The 24,603-nt window shown below is 42.6% G+C and overlaps 1 protein-coding gene across 3 annotated transcripts in view; it reads left to right on the top strand.

Moving 5' to 3' along the window:
- Positions 1 to 9,792: 9,792 nt before the first annotated feature.
- The window catches only part of LOC105479662 (ALF transcription elongation factor 1), a 202,959-nt gene continuing 188,148 nt past the window's right edge, over positions 9,793 to 24,603 (top strand). The window contains exons 1-2 of one of the 3 annotated variants that reach the window (XM_011737760.3): positions 9,793 to 9,973; positions 23,853 to 23,926. In XM_011737760.3, the coding sequence (XP_011736062.2) occupies positions 23,889 to 23,926 (38 nt within the window). In that variant the 5' untranslated portion in view covers positions 9,793 to 9,973; positions 23,853 to 23,888. Of the gene's footprint in view, positions 9,974 to 10,045; positions 10,195 to 23,852; positions 23,927 to 24,603 lie in introns of those variants that run through there. The other 2 variants (XM_011737758.2, XM_011737759.3) reach the window with 2 other exon arrangements.

Raw genomic sequence — 24,603 nt, 5'->3', positions numbered from 1 at the left:
TCCCAAGTAGCTGGGATTATGGGCGTGCACCACCACACCTAGCTAACTTTTGTATTTTGAGATGGGGTTTTGCCCTATTTGCCAGGCTGGTCTCAAACTCCTGAGCTCACGTGATCTGCCCACCTTAGTCTCCCAAAGTTCTGGATTACAGGCGTGAGCCACCATACCCGGCCCCCAAATTATATCAATTTGAATGATAATTTATTTAGAATTTTAAATATGAAATTCTAAGCTCTAGGTTTGTTTCACAATACTTAATAAATATTACTCCTTTGTTTTCTCGTAGCACATGTGCTGTTGAGAAATCTAATATCAATATGATCCTTGTTCCTTCATAGATAACATGTTCTTTCTTTCTAGAAGATTTCAGAATTTCTTCTTTATGTATGTTACTTGGACATTTCATTATAATGTATCTAGTTTGGGCCTTTCCTTTTCTCTTTGGCACCTTTATAAATATTTTCAATCTGAAATCATTCATCTTTCATTATAAGAAATTTTCTTATAATTTCTTATAGTTTCTTTGACTATGTCATCTTTTTTCTTTCTTTCTTTCTTTTTCTTTCTGAGACAGAGTCTCACTCTGTCTCCCAGGCTGGAGCACAATGGCATGATCTCAGCTCACTGCAACCTCTGCCTCCCAGATTGAAGCAATTCTCCTGCCTCAGCCTCCCAAGTAGCTGGGATTACAGGCTCCCACCACCATGCCTGGCTAATTTTTTGTATTTTTTAGTAGAGACAGGCTCTCTCCATGTTGACCACGCTGGTGTTGAACTCCTGACCTCAGGTGATCCGCCTACCTTGGCCTCCCAAAGTGTTGGGATTACAGGCATGAACCACCGTGCCTGGCCTATGTTCTCTTCTTCCTTTTTGTTTCTAATTTCCCCTCTTGGGACCCACATAGATGCTGACACTTGTACTTCTATCCTGTCATGCTGGACCCCTGTTGACTTCATTAGGGATGGCACCATGTTTGAGAGGCTGAAGAAGAGATTTGGAGCCTGCAAACAAGACAGGGTTTATAGAGGGGACTGAAATACAGGGTGGTCTAGTGTTGGTGGCCTGGACAGGAGAACCACAACCAATTGTAAAAAGCATGCAATTTATATGGCATTTTCACTTAACACACTTCCCTAGCAACCTCCACCTGGCAATCTTCATTTAACCCAAAACAAAAGAGAGCCTCCATCCCCTGTACAGCCTGCATTCCATGGAATAGGCTGCAGGCTATGGTCCTCATAGATAAGGAATGAATCTCTGGGCTGGCCACTCCTGGATTCCTTAGTTTGGAACTCCAAACACACATTCTTCTTAGACCATAGGGTCATTCTCAGGGTATGCTTACGTTATTGCTGTCAGGTGAGTCTGCTGTACAGGGTCATTCTCTGGGTATGCTTACGTTATTGCTGTCAGGTGCATCTGCCATACAGGTTCATTCTCAGGGTATGTTTATGTTATTGTTGTCACATGTGCCTACTGTACAATCTTCCATATTTCTTTGATATGTTTTATGCATTATCATTTTCTCCTGGCTTTTCCATCTGTTTAGCTGTGAGTTTTCAGAGGAGGGGCTCAACAAACCACGGCAAACTACAACCTAACACCCACTTTTGTAAATAAAGTTTTATTGGAATAGTCTATTCATTCTCTATGTACTGCCTATGGCTGCCTTTGTGCTATAATAGCAGAGCTGAGTAGTGACAGAGACCATGTGGCCCACAAAACTTAAAATGTTTACTATCTGGCCCTTTACAGAAAAAAAAGTATGCCCACCCCCATTCTAGAAGATAGGAGTCATCTTGTTCTTTTTTTTTTTTTTTTTGAGACGGAGTCTCGCTCTGTCGCCCAGGCTGGAGTGCAGTGGCCGGATCTCAGCTCACTGCAAGCTCTGCCTCCCGGGTTTACGCCATTCTCCTGCCTCAGCCTCCTGAGTAGCTGGGACTACGGGCGCCCGCCACCTCGCCCGGCTAGTTTTTTTTTTTTTTTTTTTGTATATTTTTAGTAGAGACGGGGTTTCACCATGTTAGCCAGGATGGTCTCGATCTCCTGACCTCGTGATCTGCCCGTCTCGGCCTCCCAAAGTGCTGGGATTACAGGCTTGAGCCACCGTGCCCGGCCATAGAGTCATCTTGTTCTATTTTCTCTCCTAAGGGCCTAGAATGTACCCTGTCCCAGGCTTGTTGAATGAATGAATACATGAATAAAGAAATAAGCTTCAAAGGACAGATATTGTATCAAAAGGTGGAGGCCAGGCATGGTGGCTCATGTGTGTAATCTCAGCACTTTTGGGAGGCCGAGGCAGGAGGATTGCTTGAACCCAGCATGGGCAACATAGCAAGATCCAGTCATGTATTTTTTGTTGTTGTTTTTTAAGGTGGAACTAGAGCAGTCTAGCTAAAGGGAACAGAAATAGAATAAGTAAAGACATACAAGTAAAAATCAAGGGCAGCTTTCAAGTAGAGCAAAATGTCTAGCAAAAGTGAAGCCAAAAAGACTGGTTTAAGAAATATTCTGGGGCCAGGCACAGTGGCTCACGCCTGTAATCCCAGCACTTTGGGAGGCCGAGGCAGGTGGATCACAAGGTCAACGTTACCAGTCTGGCCAAAATGCAAAATGGTGAAACCCTGTCTCTAGTAAAAACAGAAAAATTAGCCGGACTTGGTGGTGGGCGCCTGTAATCCCAGCTACTCAGGAGGCTGAGGCAGAGAATTGCTTGAACCCAAGAGGTGGAGGTTGCAGTGAGCCGAGATGACACCACTGCACTCTAGCCTGGTCAATAAGAATTAGACACCATCTCAAAAAAAAAAAAAAAAAAAAAAATCTGGAAAGTCTGGAGTCTAGAATGAGGATTTGATACTGAATTCCCTTTGCAATTGCCACATATCTCACATGACCAGAGGTATAATTAAGGAAGATTAATCTGAGAGTGGAGGTTGCTGTAATGGTGAAGTTCTAAGGAGCTGACTCAGAATGGTGATGGAAAGCTTCTGAGAGACAATGCAGCTGGGTGGAAAGAGACAGGCTTCACAGCCAAACAAACGTCTACACCCCAGCCCCACAACATCCCAGCTGTGTGACGTTAGGCATGTTGCTCAATCTTTCTGATTCGTAGCTCTCCATTTGTCAAACATGGTGATTCAGTGAGAATCCAGTTACAAAAATAACATTCATGCCAGGTAGTTCAGTGGAGAGAATTTAATACTGAAAGACCCAAAAGGGGAAGGTGAGACTATTCAGGGATTAAGCAACTGCCACCCTAAGGTGGGGACTAAGGGAGAACTTAGCGTTACAAGAGCTCAGGAGGCAGAGCTGTTCATCGGGATCTGTAGAAGCTGGGGCTACAGAGGAGGTGCTGCCACTGGGCCAGAGCCATTGCCCAGAGCAGAGAAAGAAGAGAAATACCCAGGAGTTGCCTCTCTTCCTGCCCTTCTATCTCCTCCCAGTGCCTGCCATTGGCCAAACCCACCCAGAAGCCAGTTTCCCAGCAAAGAAGCCCTGAAAAGGTGGTTTGGGAGAATCCACTCCGTGACTGAAGGCAGAGTAGAGGAAGCGCACCTAGACTAGACTAGACTAGATTTGAGGCAAACGAGCAAATGACCTGTGCCATCCGTCTCTGACTTGGGGTTGTGGTGAGGCAGGATGAGCTGACACTGTGGGCTTCCACATAGTCAATCAGTAAATGGTAAACGTTCTTTTTTTCTTTTTAAATCTCCATCCTCACTTTTTACCATTCGCCCCCGAATTTAGACATATTGACATCTTTTTAGTTTCTAAAGGTCACTATGAACTCTATGACTTTGGGACTTGTAGATATTTAACTCCCCCTGCCTACGAAGTTTCATGTCCCCGTTTGATCACACACATTTTCCCCAACTTCCTCTTTTCTTTGGTTTTCTCCTTCCCTCTCCTTCTCTCTTCTCCCTCTTTGGTTTTAGAAATCATCTTAGTTACTACCTCTGCCGGGATTCCTTCCCCAAGTCCGTTAGCGTTTGTTGGATGTCCCTGTCTGTGCTCTGATAGCCTCCTACGCTCTATCATGCATGCCTCTAGCCTAGCACTGAGCAAGATAAAGATTTATTCTTTTGTCTTTCCATATGAGTTTTCTGTCACTGCATAACAAATTACCACAAACTTAACAATCTAAAACAACACCCATTCGTTACCTGACAATTTCTGTAGGTTAGACTTGCAGCACATTTTACCTGGGTCCTCTCTCAGGATCTCTCTAGGATGAAATCAAGGTGTAGCCAGATATATCTTCATCTGGAGGCTTGACTAGGGAAAGTTCATTTTCAAGTTCCCTTGGCACAAACCATTTCTTTGCAGTCATATTACTGTGGTCCTTTTGTTGTTGTTGTTGAATTTTTACTAGTTGTTGGCCAGAGGCTACGCTCAGCTCCCAGAGGATGCTTTCATGTCCTTGCTATATGGCCTCTATACAGCATGGTAATTTGCTCCTTTAGGGCCAACAGAAGAGAATCTGCTGCAGCTTTGGATCTCTCTGACTTACTCAATCTTTGGCTCCTAGATCTTCTTTTCAAAACAGAGCTCACCTGGTTCAGTCAGGCCCATCCACACTCAAGGAGAGGAAATGAAATCACACGGGATTGGGAATCTTGGGAGCCATCTTAGACTTCAGCCTATCACACTCTCCTTCTAGATATGAACTCTCTGAGAACAAGGTTATTCTCTTATTTCTCTTTATATTCCCAGAATTGAGCAGAATTAGTACCTGACACTTAGTAGCTATTTAATACAAGAATAAAGAAATAAAACAAAAAAAGGGAAGATAACTCATAAGGAAGGGAGAAATTTAAGAGGAAAGTTAAATATGACTTGGTAAGTAATGGACACTTGAATCAGAATCCCGAGTCTATAATGGTACCATTAACAAAAGTTGGGAACCAAATAACAGGAATTGGGTAGTATAAGTTCCATGTTAGATACATTGAATTTATTGTGCCTGTGGGACAACCACATGGAATTTCTTGCAAACCAATGAGGGTGATAGTCTGGAACTTAGAAGAGTGATGTGGGTTGGGATGAACTATAGTATTGAGGGCTGAGTTCTTGAAGTTGTGCCATAGTCTTTAGGGTGCTCTTACCTCCAATACTGCTCCACCGGGGCACTGTAACTTAACTTTTTCTAGTCTAACCCTGTCTATTATTTCTTTTCCTTCCCACTTCTCAACTATTTGAGTTTCCCATAATCATTCAGGTTTCATTTTCCTCTTCTTATTTAGTCCTCCAGATATAACTGTCAGCATGAAAACCCCATTATCAGCTCCCTTGAGCCTGCTGATGTGAATTTCACGCTAATAGATATTAGTTGAAACACTTACACTGATCTAATTTTATGTATGTTAAGAACATGTCTTTCAGCCATGGAAGAGCTGAGTTCAAATTCTGCTTCTACTATTCAATTGGTTATATAATCATGATCAAGATGAAATATCTCTCTGAGGTTCTTTATTCATGAACTAGACAATATACCCACATTTTCAAGAAGATTAAATAAAGTTATATGTGTACAATGTCTGGGAAATTGTGGAAACTCAGTTAAATCCCTACATTTGTATTGCGGGATGAAAAAATATTATTGTGCTCACATTGTGTTTTGTTCCAGCTGCACTGCAATTTTGCAAATTACTATTTTAAATGTGAAATCAGTTTAACAATACAACTACATGACTAAAAAGCATTCACAGTCCCCACTGGGATTGGGAAGTAGTGTGTAGCAATGAGGAAAAACTCACATACAATATGAACTTTGTATTTGTTAGAAAAAGTGATGTCAGGTCACTAGGAATCAAGTTTTCTGCAAAGTATTCATCACAAAACACAGACAGCTATTTTAATTATAATAATTGTGCACCTGGTTCTTCTTACAGCAGGTTCACATTTGCATATCTGCCTCCCGGATAGAGACAGATAACTAAGAATTTCTCTATCTGCCCACAATCTATACCTGGCTTTCTGTACATTTTCTTGCATAACCTTAGGGATTATAATTGTAGCCTGACTATCTCCAATCCACTTTCATGTGGCAGTCTTGGTAATCTTTCTAAAATGCAGCATGATCAAATCAGTCTCCTACCCACTGCATTTAGGATGAAAGGAAAGCTCCATAAGTTTGCATGTAGGGCCCTTCGCTATCAGTTTCTGGCTGACCTTTCCTGTCCTATTTCATATCACTGCCCTCCTCATAATCTTTGCCTTGAAATCCTGCTCCTCCTCTTGGTTTGTGTTCTTTTTTTGGGAACTGGGCCTTCCTCTACTTCCCTTAACCTGGCTTAGACTAATCTTTGCTCCTTTTTCCTCCCTCCTCAGTGCCAGCATCTCCCTCTCCTCATCTACACCACTTTCCCCTGAGTGCGGGTTGGCTGTTTAATTTTATATATACATACACACACACACACACATACACACACACACACACACACATATATATATAGAGAGAGAGAGAGAGAGTGTCTCATTCTGTCACCCAGGCTGGAGTGCAGTGGCATGATCATACCTCAATGCATCCTCGATCTCCAGGGCTTAAGTTATCCCCCTACCTCAGCCGCTGAAGTAGCTGGGACCTCGCCAAGTAGTTGTGCACGACCACGCCTAGCTAATTTTTTTGCTTTCTGTAGATACAGGATCTCACTATGTTGCCTAGGCTGGTCTTGAACTCCTGGGTTCAAGTGATCCTCCTGCCTCATCCTCCCAACGTGCTGGGATTATAGACATAATCTACCGTGCCTGGCCTTATTCTATTTTTAATCATAAGTATATGCTCAGGTTAAGATTTATTTATGCCGGGTGTGGTGGCTCACACCTGTAATCCCAGCACTTTGGGAGACCAAGGCGGGCAGATAACCTGAGGTTGGGAGTTCAAGACCAGCCTGACCAGCATGGAGAAATACCCATCTCTACTAAAAATACAAAATTAGCTGGGCATGGTGGCGCATACCTATAATCCCAGCTACTTGGGAGGCTGAGGCAGGAGAATCACTTGAACCCAGGAGGCGGAGGTTGTGGTGAGTTGAAATTGCGCCATTGCACTCCAGCCTGAACAACAGGAATGAAAATTTACATAAAAAAAAATTCATTTATATACTTTGGGGGAAGAAATTAATGCCCTTTGAGATATACATGCAGTCATTTGGAAGAACATAATTTAAACTGCTGGCTTAAAACGCTTGGATCTTGCACAACTGCAGAGTTTAGAAGTACGTCAGCTTGACCAAACAGATGTCCATGTTGTGAGGCTGGGTACATTCCTCACCTGCCTCTATCTTAATGTTGTTTTCCCTCCTCAAGGGCTATTTAGGTGCTCTGAGAATACATCCTGTGAGCTTCTATGAGTCCCAGGGGTTTTACTAATTTGTTTTTAAATTTTAAGTAAAACCATGGCTGAAAATTGTCCAGGTAATATCCTAGGAGTCCTTATATGAAGCAGCAGCTAAAAAGTCCCATCATCATATTTAAAACGGAGATTTTTTTCGGGGGTAGGGGGTTCTGTTAAAAAAAAAAAAAAGCACCGATGTCAGAAACATGTTTCACCTTATTAGAAATATCATCTGAAATGTATGAGACTAGGTTGTCAAAATTAAGAAAGTGCTGGAATTTCACTGAGTGTGCTAAAAATGTAATTTAAGAATTCCTGTTAGGAAGATGATGGAGGAAAGTGTAACTAACAAAGCTAAATATGTGCAACTCCATTACATAATTACTCTCCTTTTGTTTATGTCTGAAATTTAAAAAGTAGATACAAAAAAATTTTTAAAGTAGATATAGTGTAATCACTTTTTAAAATAGCCTTCTTATTGACTATTTTTATAAAGTGACCCGCAGAAGAGAGACAGGCATTTTAAAAAATAATAACAACTCACTGGCATGACTATCCTTTTTTATTCATTATGAGAAAATTAATTTGATTTAGTCTTTTTAAATAGCCAGTCACCATTCAGGAAATAAATCAATAGAAATGTGTATTGGAATTATTTATTTACTTGCTTGTTTCTGCCACCACACTGGAATGTCATGAAAATAGGAGCTCTGTCTTTGTCATCAATATGGCTTGTCACCTAGCACACTGCCTTAAGAATATTGATGTAAATGGAATGAGCTACTCTCTGAACCAAAGTTACATCATCTTCAACAAAATTTTTGCAAAATTACATTCTTCAATTCCAAAGGCAGGAAAATAAAATTATCACACTTCCACTGTCAACATCATTTACTAAGTTGACCACAGTTTGAAGAGCCCTATAGGAGATACTATGGGATGGTACAAAAAGAACACAAAAAAGGAAAACATTTTAGATAGAAGCGGTAAAAGTTTTCAGATTATAATATATTACCATGCTTATACATGTTTCACAATGAAATGTATTCATTATATAGCAAAAACGTTAAAATATTTGTTATTGATTAGAATAGAGATCAGTCTCTGTTAGAAACCTTTAAAAGGCGCACAAACACTTTGTAAGAGGTGACTCCTGTCCCATCCTGCTCAGGGATGACCAAAACTTTCATCCTAGATAGATACACCACCAGGTTTCATCAGGGACACCTTAATTATTTTATCTGTCTAGGTAAACCAATCTCCCGATAGGAGGATATGGAGTAGGGTGAAGAGTTATATTTTGGAAAACAATCCACGGAAAATTAAGTCAAGTAGCCAAAGGTTTAATTTGGAATTGCAAATATCCATCAATTAGGTTTTCAATTATGTGGACAATAAAAGAGTTGAGGAGCAGAGCAGTAGAGACAAAATTAAAAAGGAAAGAACAGAAGGCAGGGAGGGGCTTATTTTCATACATTATACCAATTTACATTACACATCATACTGAATTTAAGTAAGGTGCTTTTCTTCATCCAAATAATTTCACCCATTTTAAACTATAAAATATTGGAGGTGAAATCTCATCTGGGCCATTTGATGTAATCTTTCTGCGTCCCTTTCAGGAAGGAAGGTGCAACCACACAATGAAGACAGCCTGTTGCTTTCCTTGGTATGTTCACAACAGGAACAGGAATCAGGCAGCGACTTAACTAGACCTGAAGTTTCCCCTTCTTCCCAATGGTCTATTTGCCAAAGCCCCCTGAACCTATTAGAATTTTCTGAGGTTGGGCTGGTGGAGGGCAGAAACCCGGAGGCTAGATTCAGGAGACCTGGTTTCCCATGCCACTTAGTAGCTTGTGACACTGAGCACAATACTTTTCAGCGCTTCGGTTTCATTATTTGGGAAATGGGAACAATATATCTGTTTTGTAAGATTGTTGTGAAGATAAAACAGGCCTGTGTGTGAAAGGCCTTTTCTAAACTGTAAAGCCCTCCCCAGATGTTAGTTATTATCTCCTTTAAAGGGCACAGAATCTGTTTCAATAGTACAGGAGGCTGCAAAAAGGCTCCTTGACACTTTTTGCTCAGAACTTGACCCTGAGCTTAATCTCGCCGTAAAGTGAAAGGGTTCTTGCGCCCCCACAGCAACCCGGGGCAGGGTCACCCTCGCGACCGGGGCGGTCACTGCCGTATTCCGTCCTGAGCTGCCGCTCCCCCACGATCCTCCCACCAATCCCGGGAGGGCCGCGACGTCCCTTGCCGCTTGGGTGGCGCCAGCTAGAGGGCGCGGGTCGGGGCGGAACCCGGTACCGCGGCTCGGGAGAAGGTGGGGGCGGGGTGAGGGGCGGGGCCTCGCGCGGAGGGCGTGGCCTCGGGGCGCCCGGGCGGCCGGCGCGCGGAGCTTCCCAGCTTGCTAGCGAGCGACGGGCGCGCGCGGCCCCTGCGCACTCGGCCGCCGCCTGCGCGCGTTGCGGCCGCAGCTGCACCCTTTCCTCCGCGGTTCCGCAGCCGAGCCCCGGCAGGACGCGCTCCTTTGCGTTGTCTGCACTCGCGCCCCTTCCCACCGCAACAGGTCAGGGGAGGGCGGAGGTGACGAGGGCGCCCGACCCGGGACTAGAGGACGGAAGGGTCTGGAAGGTGAGCGCAGCCCTGCGCCCCCCAGGACTGGGGGTCGGTCCGCCTGGCCCCCGACGCCGCCGCCGCGGACTTCTCGGAAGCCTAGGCTCTCCCCGCCTCTCTGCCGGCTTCCCAGCAAGCTGACTCAAGTCGCTGGCGTTCCCACTTTTCCGGAGGGAGCCTTCGGGGAGAACGGGCGAGGGCGCAGAGCTCTCACTGCCCTACTTGCGATCCCGCGGCAGGTAGCGCGTAGAAAAACGGGACGGGGACACGGGAAGATACTCATGCTCCTTCCTCACCCCCAGCCCCCAAATCGGACGTTTGCCTGTGCACCCCGCGTTTTGTGGAGAGCTGTCCCGTTGTTGGGACCTGCTCCCTGAGTTGCGTAATGAGTCCCAGAAGTTTCTAGGGGGGAGGGGCGGGGAAAAGCGGGATTCTTCTCTCCTGCACCCCGGGACCCTCCCCTGTGCCTGTCGTGGAGAGAGATGAGGGCCTCCCGTCGCGTCTCACTCAGAGCAGGAGGGAGACGTGTGTCGGTGGTCCGTAGTCTCCGGGGAGGAGTTGGAGCCACATTCTGAGACTTACTTCTGGGACAGAGGGAGAGGCGTCTTCAGAGTGTGGGACTGGCTAATTTCTCCTGATAATGCTTTTTTCCTTCGGGTGTCCCATCCTCTGTGACCGTCGCACCCCCACCCTCCGACGGTGCGAGCGCCGGAGCCGGGGAATGAGAGGGGAGAGAAGGTGGAGAGTGTGAATCACACGTTACCTTAGTGTGATGGTAGTTACATTAATGGAGCTGCGACGGGCCTGCGGGCGGTTCGATACCGTCCTGTTAGTTTTCCCGGAGCTTCTCCAGCACCAGGACCCGCATATTGTTATGCAAATCATCCCGGGAAGGCACTTGGCTTTGGAGGTGGAGATGTGTCCGAATCTCCTGTGAACCAGTCTCTGTTGGGGGAAAGGCCTTGCAGCCAAGTGATTTGTTTTATTTAAGGGTGGAGCGGAGATAATTTTAACCCCCGCTTCGTGCACGTTGTGGGGTGTGACTTACGGGGAAACCAGACTGATTTAAAACCTCCAGTGCAAACCTGTAAATTAAGGCGAAGACCCAGTGTTCCCTGGGACAGTTGCAAAGTGAGAAGAGCTCAGAAACTGAGGCACAGAAACATTAGGTAGGAGTCTGAGAGGCGTGGAGAATTTGGCTTGTGCAAGATTATTTCAGAGCAAGGTCATGCGGTGTGTGTAGAAGGTAGGTGGCCGTGGGATACTTCTCTCAGACCTGCGTGGTGTCGGCCTCTGGGTGGGGATAAAAGTCACAAAAAAGACCTTTGGACCCAAGAGTCTAGGTTTATTTCTCTGGGACTGAAGAATACCTAGGCATGGCCCTGTTTCAATGTTTACTTCCTCTGTCTAATGTATTTCCTTAGCTCGCCTTTCATCTTTAGTGGGAAGGATTCCTTGAGTGGATATTCTGGAAGTAGATTCACAGGAGAATGGAAAACTCTGGATGGTTTGCCTGCTTTAATTTCAAGGTGTTGTCTCTTGTGGATGTTGGAAAGTATTGTACTTGAATATTTGAAGATAAATATGCAGAAAAAGAGGAGAGAAAGCAAGAGAATACATAAGTAGTACGTAAAACTAGAGAAACTCATTTGAATTAAGCTATGTTTACGGAGAGAACCAAGGAAATAATTTGGGATAGATTTGGTCACTTTGAGACAAGTAGAGATTGAAGAGTGGGATTTTTGGGGAAAATGAGTTTAGATATTGGAGACTTTTCTTTTTTCAAATATAACTTACAAGGTTGATGAGGCTGGAGATGTGGGACTTGCAGGTATGCTGCTGTGAATTCTTTGCTTTTCACCTGCAAGAAAATGAACTGTTAAATATTAATCTGCCTTATTCATTCACTGTAACAATTGAATTTGTGTCTTTGGCATTTGCTTAACTCTTCAACTTTGCAAAAATATAATTTTGAAGAATAACAGTGTGTTAAATTAGCATACAAAGATCATTTAGAGATTGAAAATTTATGACAAAAGTCCAGGCCATTTTAAACATTGCTTTCTCCTACATGCATAACAGGCATGCATTTTTTGCCACCAGAATCACTAATCTACTATAGGGTAATAAGATCATGTCAACACTAGCTGTCTCTTCTGTTTCCTCTCTGGTTTAACTGAATTCCGCAGAGCTGGTTGAGGTGAAAGTTACTTTTTTAATTGACTGAGATACTTGCTTAATTAGATTTTGGATTAAATTTGAAAGAGACTATTCAATTAAAATACATATATATGAGTTACGTCTTTATCAGACACCTCTACAAGTCACTTTATTTATTTTTGAGACAGGTTCTTACTCTGTCACCTAGGCTGGAGTGCAGTGGCACAATCATAGCTCACTGCAACCTCCAACTCCTGGGCTCATGGGATCCTCTCTCCTCAGCCTCCCAAATAGCTGGGATTATAAGCATGTGTCACCATGCCCGGCTAATTTAAAAAATCTTTTGGTAGAGATGGATTGGGGTGGGGAGGAGGGTCTCCCTACGTTACCCAGGTGGGTCTTGGAACTCCTGGCTCAAGCAGTCCTCCCACTTTTGCCTCCCCAAGTGCTGAGATTACAGGTGGAAGTCACCATGCCTGGCCTACAAGTCACTTTAGCCAGGTAATTGTTTAGTTGAAGTTTCATATTGCCTTGAAAGTTGAAAAGAGGGGTGAAAAAATTGAGCTTAGAAAGGGTAAACTTGTTTTCAATATTTTTTTGAAAAGCTGATAGAGTTCTATGTTCAATTCTGTAATTTGTGGGCCCAAAATTCCTTTATTTCAGGGCTCTAGACCATTAACTAATTTTTGGGGAGGTTGAGAAAGTATGTTGGAGAGAGTGCAAATTAAGGAACCTCATTGGGGCTGGGCGCAGTGGCTCATGCCTGTAATCCCAGCATTTTGGGAGGCCAAGGCGGGTGGATCACTTGAGATCCGGGGTTCGAGACCAGCCTGACCAACATGGCGAAACCCTGTCTCTACTGAAAATACAAAAATTAGCTGGGCATGAGGGTGTGCTCCTGTAATTCCACCTACTTGGGAGGCTAAGGCAGGAAAGTCACTTGAACCCAGGAGGCGGAGGTTGCAGTGAGCCGAGATCATGCCACTGCACTCCAGTCTGGGCCACAGAGCAAGACTCCATCTCAAAAAAAAATAAAGTAAAATAAAAAAAAAGGAAAAGGAAAAAAGGAACTGTATTTACCATAAGTATACAGAGTTTCATAAGTGATATTTTCCTCATTAAATAATAAATTCAACAATGGTTTCTCTTCCCAAGTGATGTTTAATTGGCAGTTGCTTTCTAGTAGTCTTTTTTTTTTTTTAATACACAGTAGAAGCTTATTTAATATTGTTGATTTGGATCTTAGATTTTAAAATCGATTACATAAACTCTGTAATCCATTTATTAACATTCTGCCACAGCATGAAAATAAATGTGAAATATGTGGCTCTTTGTAGGTACACATCCATTATTCCTGATTGTTTATATCTGGGCAACAGATTGTTATAGACTTGACACCATGAGACCCCAAGGTCATCAGGGTTGCTAATAGGAGTTTTTGTTGTATGCCTTAGGACAGAACTTCAGTAGTATTCCCGAAGGGAAGAAAATCAGCTGATTTTCTTAAATTATCTGGCCCATTTTAAACATGACTAAGGATTTCTTGCTAGAGTGACTTTTTCCTATTAAAAGACTGAGATTATTGTGACAAATAATGCCTGAAGGAGTCAATTACATCATTAATATAATATCTCATATTCATTCCTAATACCGTGTAAGTATTGAGTAGCTTCTGTGAGGCAGACAGTATCCTAAGCGTTGGAGAAATTGTGATGGTAACATGATGAAGAAAGAAAAAGGGCCTGTGCAGATGGAACTTATATTGGCACTTCACTGTTTACCAACAGTTTTCACATGGCGTAATCATTTAAGCCTAATTGTGACTCTGAAATTGGAATTCATTTTCCATTTTAAAATCAGGAAATTGAGTTGAAGAAGTTAAGTGACTTGACTCTGTGACTCAAAGCCTGGTGCCCTTTCTACTATGGTACACTGTGTTGGCTATGTTGATGTGTGGTTTCCTGTTTTTCAAGAATTACAGCTTGACTCTAAAATATAAATAGTGTTTCTCCTTGGGTAAGTAATTCTTTCTGGTCATTATGGGAATAAAAACAAGTATTTTCATTTAGGATTTTGAACATTTGTGCCTCCAAAGGAAAAAATTATGCAAACCTATTTAACAGACACGTGGTGCTTATTTGCACTAGATAAGAATCCTTACCTTTCTAAAAATTAAATACAGGGCGTTACAGACTAGCTGCCTTAGTGCTTGAAAACTATTATTCAACTTGTGAAAGCTCAGTTTATAAATTTTTGAGAGCATATCCCTGTGTAAATCAGGACATACTCATACCATTTCCTCCTCTCTTATAGATACAGTGAATATGTGCAGTCTGGCAGTAGTTCTCAGACCTATAATGTACTCCTGAAAGGCTTGTGAAAACACAGATGTGCTCCTCTTACCCATCCCCCGAGTTTCTGATCCAGCAGGTCTAGGGTAATGCCCAAGAATTTGCATGTGTAACGTGTTCGCGGCTGATATTGATGCTGTTATTTCTAGAACAACACTTTGAGAACCACTGCGGTATAGCGGAGAGTTTAAAAAGGTTTCTGAGTCAGACAGCTTGGGTTTGAATCTTGGATTGCTACCTACTAAGCTGTCAGACCTTAGGCAAATTACTTTTTTTCAAGAACTATGAAGGCTGACCGAGCACTGCTGCTTATGCCTGTAATTCTAGCACTTTGGGAGGCAGAGGCAAAAGGGTCATTTGAGCCCAGGAAATTTGAGACTAGCCTGGGCAACAAAGTGAGACCCCTTCTTTAAACAACAGCAACAACACCTGTGAAGTCTGAGATTTTACCCTACTCTCAAGCTAACTAACCTGCCACAGTTTCACAGACCCCTGGGTTAGAGAGGAATGAATGACTTTATCACTCATCAAGATAGCTGCAGCCAGAATATCAACATTTTCTTACTCTGGTTTCCTAAGCCCCCGTTTTCCAAAGGGTTATGTGAAGAGAGGAAGAGAGCCAAGTGACACATGCAAAAACAGTGGGTTGCATTAACAGGAAGGGAATCCTGAGTTCAGGGAATCCTAATCTTTTTTTGTGTGTGTCAGACAGTGTCTCACTCTGTTGCCCAGCCTGGAGTGCAGTGGTGCAGTCTCGTCTCACTGCAACCTTAGCCTCCCAGGTTTAAGCAGTTCTCCTGCCTCAGCCACTCGAATAGCTGGGATCACAGGCATGTGCCACCATGCCCACCTAATTTTTGTATTTTTAGTAGAGAGGAGGTTTCACCACGTTGGCCATGCTAGTCTTGAACTCCTTACCTCAGATGACCCACCCGCCTCAGCCTCCCAAAGTGCTGGGATTACAGATGTGAGCTGCTGCGCCTGGCCTCCCTAGTCTTTTATAATTGTCAGTAAGCATATTTGCTCTTCACAGGGAGATTTTATCTTCTTCTTGTTGTTGTTTTTCTCTAATCATTAGAACCCGTGAAGGGAGGGGCTGGGTGGGCATGGTGGCTCATGCCTCTAATCCCAGCACTTTGGAAGGCTAAGGTGGGTGGATCACTTGAGGTCAAGAGTTTGAGACCAGCTTAGCCAACATGATGAAACCCCGTCTCTACTAAAAATACAAAAATTAGCCGGGTATTGTGGTGGACACCTGTAATCCCAGCTACTCGGGAGGCTGAGGGAGGAGAATTGCTTGAACCGGGCAGCAGAGGTTGCAGTGAGCAGAGATCGAGATTGTGCCACTGCACTCCAGCCTGGGTGACAGAACGTGACTCCGTTTCAAAACAAACAAAACCTGTGAAGGGAGAGTTTTATCTTGATTATACTGCATAGTAAACATGCTGCCCTTAGTGCTAGGACACTATCCCTACTTTCCAAGGCTATTCACCATACAAACATCTTTAAAGATAATTTGGAACAGCCAGGTGCAGTGGCTCATGCCTGTAATTGCAGCACTTTGGTAGGATGATGTGGGAGGATTGCATGAGCTCATGAGTTTGAGACTAGCCTGAGCAACATAGTGAGATCTCATCTCCACAAAAATTAAAAAAAAAAAAAAATAGCCAGGTGGGCTGGCCATGGTGGCTCACGCCTATAATCCCAGCACTTTGGGAGGCCAAGGCGGGTGGATCATTGAAGTCAGGATTGAGACCAGCCTGGCCAACATGGCGAAACCCTGTCTCTACTAAAAATACAAAAATTAGCCCAGCGTGGTAGCACGTGCCTGTAATCCCTGCTACTCGGGAGGCTGAGGCAGGAGAATTGCTTGGGGGTGGAGGTTGCAGTGAGCCAAGATCATGCCATTGCACTCCAGCGTGGGCAACAGAGCAAGACTCTGTCTCATAAATAAATAAATACATAAAATAAAAAATAGCTAGGCATGGTGTTGTATGCCTGTAGTCCCAGCTACTCAGGAGACTGAGGCAGGAGGATTGCTTGAGCCTTGACCTAGGCTGTAGTGAGCTGAGATCCTTCTACTGTACTCCAGCCTGGGCAACAGAGCAAGACCCTGTCTCGAAAAAAAAAATCTGAAACAAAACAAAGACAATTGATGCCTCTGCTTGTAAAAATATGCACAAATACCACAGACCCATGGAGAAATTGTCTCCCAACACCTTTCCAATCCTCTGTTGTTTTTTTTTCCTTATAAAATGGAGCGAGCAGTATAGCAGTATCTCCTTTATTGAGTACTTGAACAGATTAAAGGGACTAAGATCTGGCAAGTTCTTGGAGCAGAGCATAGTAAGTGCTACGTAAATGTTTGCTATTATTATTCCTGAAGGAAGAGATTGTGTTCTCAGTCTTTTTTTTTTTATGGTAAATATTGTCTCATAAGATGAAGTAATTGGTTTACTTTGAATAAATTGCAAACTCTGAGTTTGTTCCAAGAAACTTTTGTAAGGGTCCAAATTCTGAAATGAGGACAATGCCTTGTACGATATTTTGCCAGCCCACAGGGAATGAGGCAGAGACATTTTCTACCAATATTCATGTGCTTTTCTGTGTTTCCCAGCTTCTTTATGGTTACACAAAATCAGGTGACTCATCTGTCCAGATAAGCAATGAGTCACAGATAAGCAATAAACATTTATTTATTTATGTAGCATAGGTTAACTCCATATAGTAGTAAGTACTATGAAAAAATAGAAGTGTGGCCAGCACTGCTATTTTTCTCCTCAGTAGCCATTCCTGTTGGTTCTTGTTGTCACTAAGAGAACTTTAATTGCTAAGAGACTACATTTGTCCTGTCTTGGGTAATAGATCATATTTGTTCTCAGCCAGTGATGACAGTTTGTATCTTGATTTACCTGCTTCCTTTAAAGCTAGAAGAGCCCAGGTGACCTAGTTCTGGTTTTTTTCTTAGTCAAGATTTTTGGGAAGGATTTTCCTTTTCTGACAAAAATAGACAAATATGTCAGGCAGAGCTGCACCTTCCTCTTCTCCTCTTCATGCCTTGAATGTGAATGAGATATCTTGTTTATAAGATGTACCATGACAAGCATAAAGACAACATGCTAAATAGGCAGAGCAGAAAAAGTCAGAGTTCCTGATGCCCTCATTGCATAGCTAACAGCATGCCAAGTAGCCACCCTCTTCTAGACTTTCTATAGGAGAAACATAAACTTCTATTAATTTAAAAAGTTGTTACTTGCAGCTAAACACATTCCTAACCCATATAGTAAGCATAATGGAGTAGAGAGTACTCATATGGAGAAGAGAGTACTCTACTCCATTACGGCTGGAGAGAGTCCTTGAGGGACAGCATTGTTACATTACCTTTGAGAGTCAGTGAAGGCCTCTCTGAGAATGTGTCATTGAGCTGAGTGCCTAATGATCAGAGGGAGCCAACAACATGTGGGATGTGTACTTGAGTGTAGGGTAGCTCCAGAACCCCACTGAACAAAACTTCAAAGTGGAGAAGAGATAGTTGGGGAAATTGTATTCCTTTATGGATTTCTGAGTTTGTGAGGTCCATACGTATTGAGAGCCTAGAGGAACTGTAGATAATCAGATCAGTTTGGGGTCCTGGGAGATTATGGGAGAGATCCCAGGGGGTAGATCTCTCTACTTGGAGTAGAGTTCTAGAGAATCAGACTAAAACAGAATGTATGACCCATGACTTATCCCTGACACATTGCCTATTACCAAGAGACTGTTATTCCTGGGTAAAGGAGAAGTATTGATGACGAGGGACTAACCAGCTTACAGGCCTCTGGTCTCTGGACAGAGTAATTTTTCTCATATTCTCCTTTGGAAACTAGATTGTGGTCCTGGGACTGGGGAACTACTTGCTCTGTTTGTCCAGTTGAAAGGTTCCCAGGCTGGACACAGTTGCTCACACCTGTAATACCAGCATTTTCGGGACCAGCCTGGACAACATGGCAAACTCCTGTCTCTACAAAAATACAAAAATTAGCCAGGTGTGGTGGCTCATGCCTGTAATCCCAGCACTCTGGGAGGGCAGATCACCTGAGGTCGGGAGTTTGAGACCAGCCTGACCAACATGGAGAAACCCTGTCTCTACTAAAAATACAAAAAAATCAGCTGGGCATAATGGTGCATTCCTGTAATTCCAGGTAGTCGAGAGGCTGAGGCAGGAGAATCGCTTGAACCCTGAAGCATAGGTTGTGGTGAGCCAAGATCGTGCCATTGCACTCCAGCCTGGGCAACAAGAGTGAAACTCTGCCTTAAAAAAAAATAAATAAATAAATTAGCCGGGCATGGTGGCACACATCTGTAGTCCCAGTTACTCTGAAGGCTGAGGTGGGAAGTTTGCTTGAGCTCAGAAGGTGGAGGTTGTAGTGAGCCATGACTGTGCCACTGCATTCCCGCCTGGGTGACAGAGCAAGACTCTGTTTAAAAAAAAAAAGAAAGAAAGAAAGAAAGAAAGCTTCCCTAGTGTATGGAGTTGCTGCAGCACATGGTTTGGCCAGCCAAAAAAATAACTAAACAACTACTACCATTTATTGAATGTTTACCATGAGCCAGTCATTGTGCTAAGACTTTTACAAATATTATTTTACGTCACCCGACAACAATCCCCTGAAACCGTATATTACTGATGAGAAAGCTGAGGCCTTAGAGAAGAAGAATAATTTTCTCGAGGTTTTTTTTTTTTTTTTTGACAGAGTCTCGCTCTGTCACTCAGAATGGAGTGCAGTGGACTCCGCTCACTGCAAGCTGCATCTCATGGGTTCATGCCATTCTCCTGTCTCACCCCCCGAGTAGCTAGAACTACAGGCGCCCAACGCCACACCTGGCTAATTTTTTTTTTTTTGTATTTTTAGTAGAGACAGAGTTTCACCGTGTTAACCAGGATGGTCTCAATCTCTTGACCTCGTGATTTGCCAGCCTTGGTCTCCCAAAGAGCTGGGATTACAGGCGTGAGCCACCGCACCCGGCCTGGAGGTCTTATAGCTGGTTGCAAAGCGGATCTTCTACCAGCATGTCATAAAGACTCTCGAGAGTAGGTTCCCCAGAGTGTACTAGGTTTGGAAGCACTTAATGACCTAAGTGAACAGAGTATTTGAAAACATCTTGAGTCACTTTTTATATTCATCTTCTCTCTTTTTTTCTCTCTCTATATGTATGTGGTGTGAGTGTCCATAAAACTTACATATATGTGTATATACTCACACATATATGTGTATACACACTCTTGAATTGTGAATTGTTTATTTGGGGAAGAAAAGCAGTTTGATACACATGACACTTTAATTTCTGAATAAATTTGGTAAGCAAGAGAAGGAGGACTATAGAAGGGTCACTTAGATAGTAACGTACATTCCTGCCATGGAACATTCCAAAATGAAAGAAAGTTTACATCATTCACATAAAATTTAATGTAGATGTAGCTGCTACGATGTGTCAGTGTGCTAGGTATTTTAGCTTGGTGATATGATATATGCTTCTCTGTTACTCTAGGTAGCAAGCTCTCCGTTTTACACCACGTAGGGGCACGGAGGCTTAGCTTGTCCAAGGCGATCATGCAGCTCACTTGAGCCTAGCTTCTTTCTGCTGTACAGCACTACGCTGTTTTTAAATAGAGCCGAGTTAGTATCTTCCCTATTTTCTTTTCCTTTTTTTTTTTTTTTTGAGGCAGGGCCTTGCTCTTTCACACAGGCTGAAGTGCAGTGGTATGATCACAGCTCACTGTAGCCTCCACCTCCTGGGTTCGAGCTACCCTCTCACCTCAGCCTTTTGAGTAGCTGGGACCGCAGACATGTGCCACCTTGCCCAGCCTTTCCCAATTTTTTTTTTTTTTTAATAAGACAGTCTTGCTCTGTTACCCAGGTTGCAGTGCAGTGGCACAGATCACAGTTCACTGCAGCTTCCTCCTTCCTGGGCTCAACCTATCCTCCTGCCTCAGCCTCCTCAGTAGCTAGGACTACAGGCATGTGCCACCATGCCCAGCTAATTTTTCTATTTTTTGTAGAGACAAGATGTCAGTACCTTGCGAGGGCTGATCCTGAACTTAAGCAGTCCTCCTACCTCGGTCTCCCAAAGTGTTGGGATTACAGGCATGAGCCACCATGCTTGGCCCGTGGAGGATTATATTGAAAGATTGATATCATAACAGAATAAAAAGTGAAGATGCCCTTTTACATCTCCTGCTCTGGCCCCTTCACCAAATCTCTTCCCTTTCTGGAAAACTACTATTAACAGTTTGGTATATGCTATTCCAAACTTTGTGTGTATGCATAAACTTAATAATAAAGCATTAAACAAACAAAAAACTTGGCTCATATTGTACATTTTATTTAGATCTTGCTTAGATAAACCTATGTAGTTCTTTTTGATGTTTTAAGGCATCTCATTATGATGTATCATAATTAGCCATTTTTAAAATGATATGTATTAGGTTGTTACCAGTTTTCTTACTCTTACAAGCAATATTTTATTGCACATACCTCCTTGTACACATGTGACTGTATTTTAAGGAATGATTCCTTAAAGGAGAATTGCTAAATTGAAGCATACACTAAATTCCTTTCTTGGTGGTTTAGAATAATAATTTCCTGACTATAGTAGGCCACCATTTGAACCAACATAACCTAACATTAATAACGTATCGTAGTGTGTATCTGGGCTCTTCATACAGCTGTGGAAATCACACATCACCCTCAACAGCCTTGCTTAGGCTGACTTTGGTCTTTGTTGTGAGACACAACTGAGATATCAGTCAGTAATCTCATGATGCAGCCTTCCTGCCCCTCTCTCCCTCTGTGGGGAAAGATCAAGCCTTTCGCGAAGTTAAGCGTTTTAGTTGCACAGATAGGTCCCTGGCTGTGTCCAGGGGCTCGATTCCTCAGAAGCTATGGTCTCTCTCACTTTGAACCCCATTCACCTACCCGAGAATCTGTAGTGCTCCTGAGCGGTGAGACCTAGGGCGTTGCTCACTCCTTCAGTCTTCTACTTATCAGTCTCAAGGACCCTTTTTCATTACAGATCTCCACGGCTTGCTCCTCACTTTAAGTCTTTGCTCAAATGTTGTGTTCTCTGACCACCCTACATAAAACTACAGTACCCTACCTTGATTCCTCTCTGTACTCTATACTCCTATTTTGCTTTTCTAACATCTATCTATTTTACTGAATGTGTCTTTGCTTACCTTCTGTAGTATGTAAGCTCAGTGGTAGCAAGAGTCTTTTCTTCACTCTATTTTTTATGTTTTTTGAGACAGGGCCTTGCTGTGTTACCCAGGCTGGAGGGCAGTGGTGCAATCTCAGCTTACTGCAACCTACATCACCCCTCCCATCTGCATCCCTACTCAAGCAATCCTCCCACCTCAGCCTCCTGAGTAGAGTAGCTGGGACCACAGGCATGCACCACCACACCTGGCCATTTATTTTTAATTTTAGCAGAGACGGGGTTTTGTCATGTTGCCCAGGCTGGTCTTGAACTCCTGAGCGCAAACATTCAGCCCACCCTGGCCTCCCAAAGTGCTGGGATTACAGGATTGAGCCACCACATCCGGCCCACTCTCTTTTTTTCTTAGTACCTGGCTTAAAGCAGATACTCAGGATACATTTGTTGGTTCTGTCAGTCAGTGAACAAACAAGTGAACTCAGGACCCCTCTCAGATTGATAGCCACCCAACAGCCCAACCTGTCTCCTTTCCTACTGTTATCACTGTCCACCAAAGAGCCCTAGGGGTGGGTGCTATTGGGTTGCAAGCAGGTTGAGCATCTTCATTGGGAGGGTCATGTGAGGAACTGCCATCAGGGACTCTTCAGGTGCCTCTACAGAGGTGTTATGAAGAATAATGCCAACAGGAATGCAATAGTGTTTTATTGATCACTTACTGTGTGCCAGCCCTGCAAGTCAAGAGAGAGAAAGTGTGAGCAGCGAAGGCAGGGGTAGAGCGAGGAATGCAGAGAAAGAGGAGAAAGTGAGCGATAGTAAGTGGTGAGGGAAAGGGAGGGAGAAGAGTGGGGATTGAGTTGGAGAATTGAGAAAACTTGCCTAGGGGGCCACTATTGCTGGTCAGAGGAGTGACACATGTTTGACCCTGAAAAGTAGATCTCTGCTAGTGTGAGTTAACTAGAATATTTGCAACATCCATGCTGCAATCTTTTGAGAGAGGAGATAGAGTGACAAATTATGTCTGCTAGTATGGAAACATTGTAGTTAGCAAGTCAGCAATTTAAATTCCATGGAGAGGGAGATAAAAAACCTTATCAGGAGTAAGAATAGAGCTATCAAGGACTATATTCAGTGTTTCAACCTCAGCCAAAATTGTAACAGCCTCTTAAACAGAGGTAAGTTAAAATGATTACAAATTTAATGTGTGTTTCCATTTGTATCAAATGGTTTGTTGAGTCTGTACTAAGATAATTTAGTAACATACCTTTGCCTTAAGGATGTTTGAAAAGTAAAACAAACTATTTAATGCAAGTTAGGGTAAGTGTAGTCAATTTATAAATACTTACTAGAGAGGGAAAAGGAAACAGCTGTAGACAGTGTTAACCATGAGAGGTTGTTTCCAGAGTTACACAAGATAGTAGCAAGACTATCTGCCCAGATTGGATACTAATTTTTCCCCCAAATTCAGTCTTGTTTTGAAAGAATGCTCAGTAGTTGTTTTATTTGGGTTTCGTTTTGATTAAGTACCTTTAATGAGTGGAAGTAAAATCTTAAGATTGATTGTTACCAGGACCCACTTTTCTTGTTAAGTGTTGCATTCTCCTGTGAGAATGACCTGTTGATTACCTTTCTCTTGCATACTTGACACTCTTAACTTTTCTTCCTTTTAATTCTAGTGAGGATGCTGACACAACCTGTGACCTTAGGCAAATTACTTAAAACTGAGTCTACATTTCTTTCTTTCTTTCTTTCTTTCTTTTTTTTTAATGATTTTGAGTCTCCATTTTCTTATCTATAAAATAGGATATTAGTATCTGCCTTGCAACTTTATTATAATGTATTAATGAAATGCCATTTTTCAAAGGGCTTATTTATATTTAACACAATGCTTGGCACAAAGTAGGCACCAGGGGAATGGTATTTCCTTTTCTCCTCCCCCTCCTCCTTATGGTAAACTTGTGCACATTGTTTTCTTGCTGAAATGGCTTTGAGAAGCAGCCTCACAGTTAAAAGTGCAATTGGCCTTTGATATATACTAGATAGTTTATTCATGCAACTTGGGAATTGGAGAACCATTTTCTAATTCAAATGAGAACTTGGAATTCTGTCTCCAGGAAAACTTCTTACAGGTCATGTGTATCCCTGAATTTACCCACAGGCTAATGTTCACGGGCTGCTGTTTGTTTCTCTTTCAGATGAACAGACTTGCCACTTTCCACTGACTGGGAACAATGGCATTTACGGAAAGAGTCAACAGCAGTGGCAACAGGTAAGCATGGAATCTATGATTCAAAGACATGCTGATATTTAATTTTATGATCCACTTTTCAATGAATAAGTTTGGTCTTTTTCAATTTGCAACTTAAGAACTCACTGGTGCAGGAAAATGATTGAAATGTTCAGTTTTCTCTACATGAAGTCCAACTTGTTGGACTGGCTACATATTGTCTTTTAAAGCTAGCAATTGCCGAGTCTGTTAACTCATTTTTTAAAAATGTGATGTTAATTTAAATGATTAAATCAGCATTCTAATGCTGTGTTCGCGATAACAAGATTGCACTGATTTGGGGAAAGCGTACACATGCTCAGCCTGTGCTTGAAATAAATAAACGAATCCACCTCATCTGGAAAGCTGTGAAGGAGGGAATTCCTTCATATTTATATTTTGCCCCTTTCACATCTCTCCCTCCAACTCTGCACACACAATTTAGTGCCTTCTTGCATATAGTAATTGATCAGTTTTGATTGAGGGGATATTATTAACATTTTGAAGGAGTTTTAAACAATAACTCATTTGACATTCAGAAAGAATTATCACTGATTAGTTTTTATTTAAACTATTAGCTACTAAAAATATATATATATATATTTATATATATATATTTTATATATATATATATTTTATATATATATATATTTTTATATATATATATATTTTTTATATAT

Source organism: Macaca nemestrina, chromosome 3 (genome assembly GCF_043159975.1).
Source record: "Macaca nemestrina isolate mMacNem1 chromosome 3, mMacNem.hap1, whole genome shotgun sequence".
Classification (NCBI taxonomy): Eukaryota; Metazoa; Chordata; class Mammalia; order Primates; family Cercopithecidae; genus Macaca; species Macaca nemestrina.
This window is presented reverse-complemented; position numbering and strand designations above follow the sequence as displayed.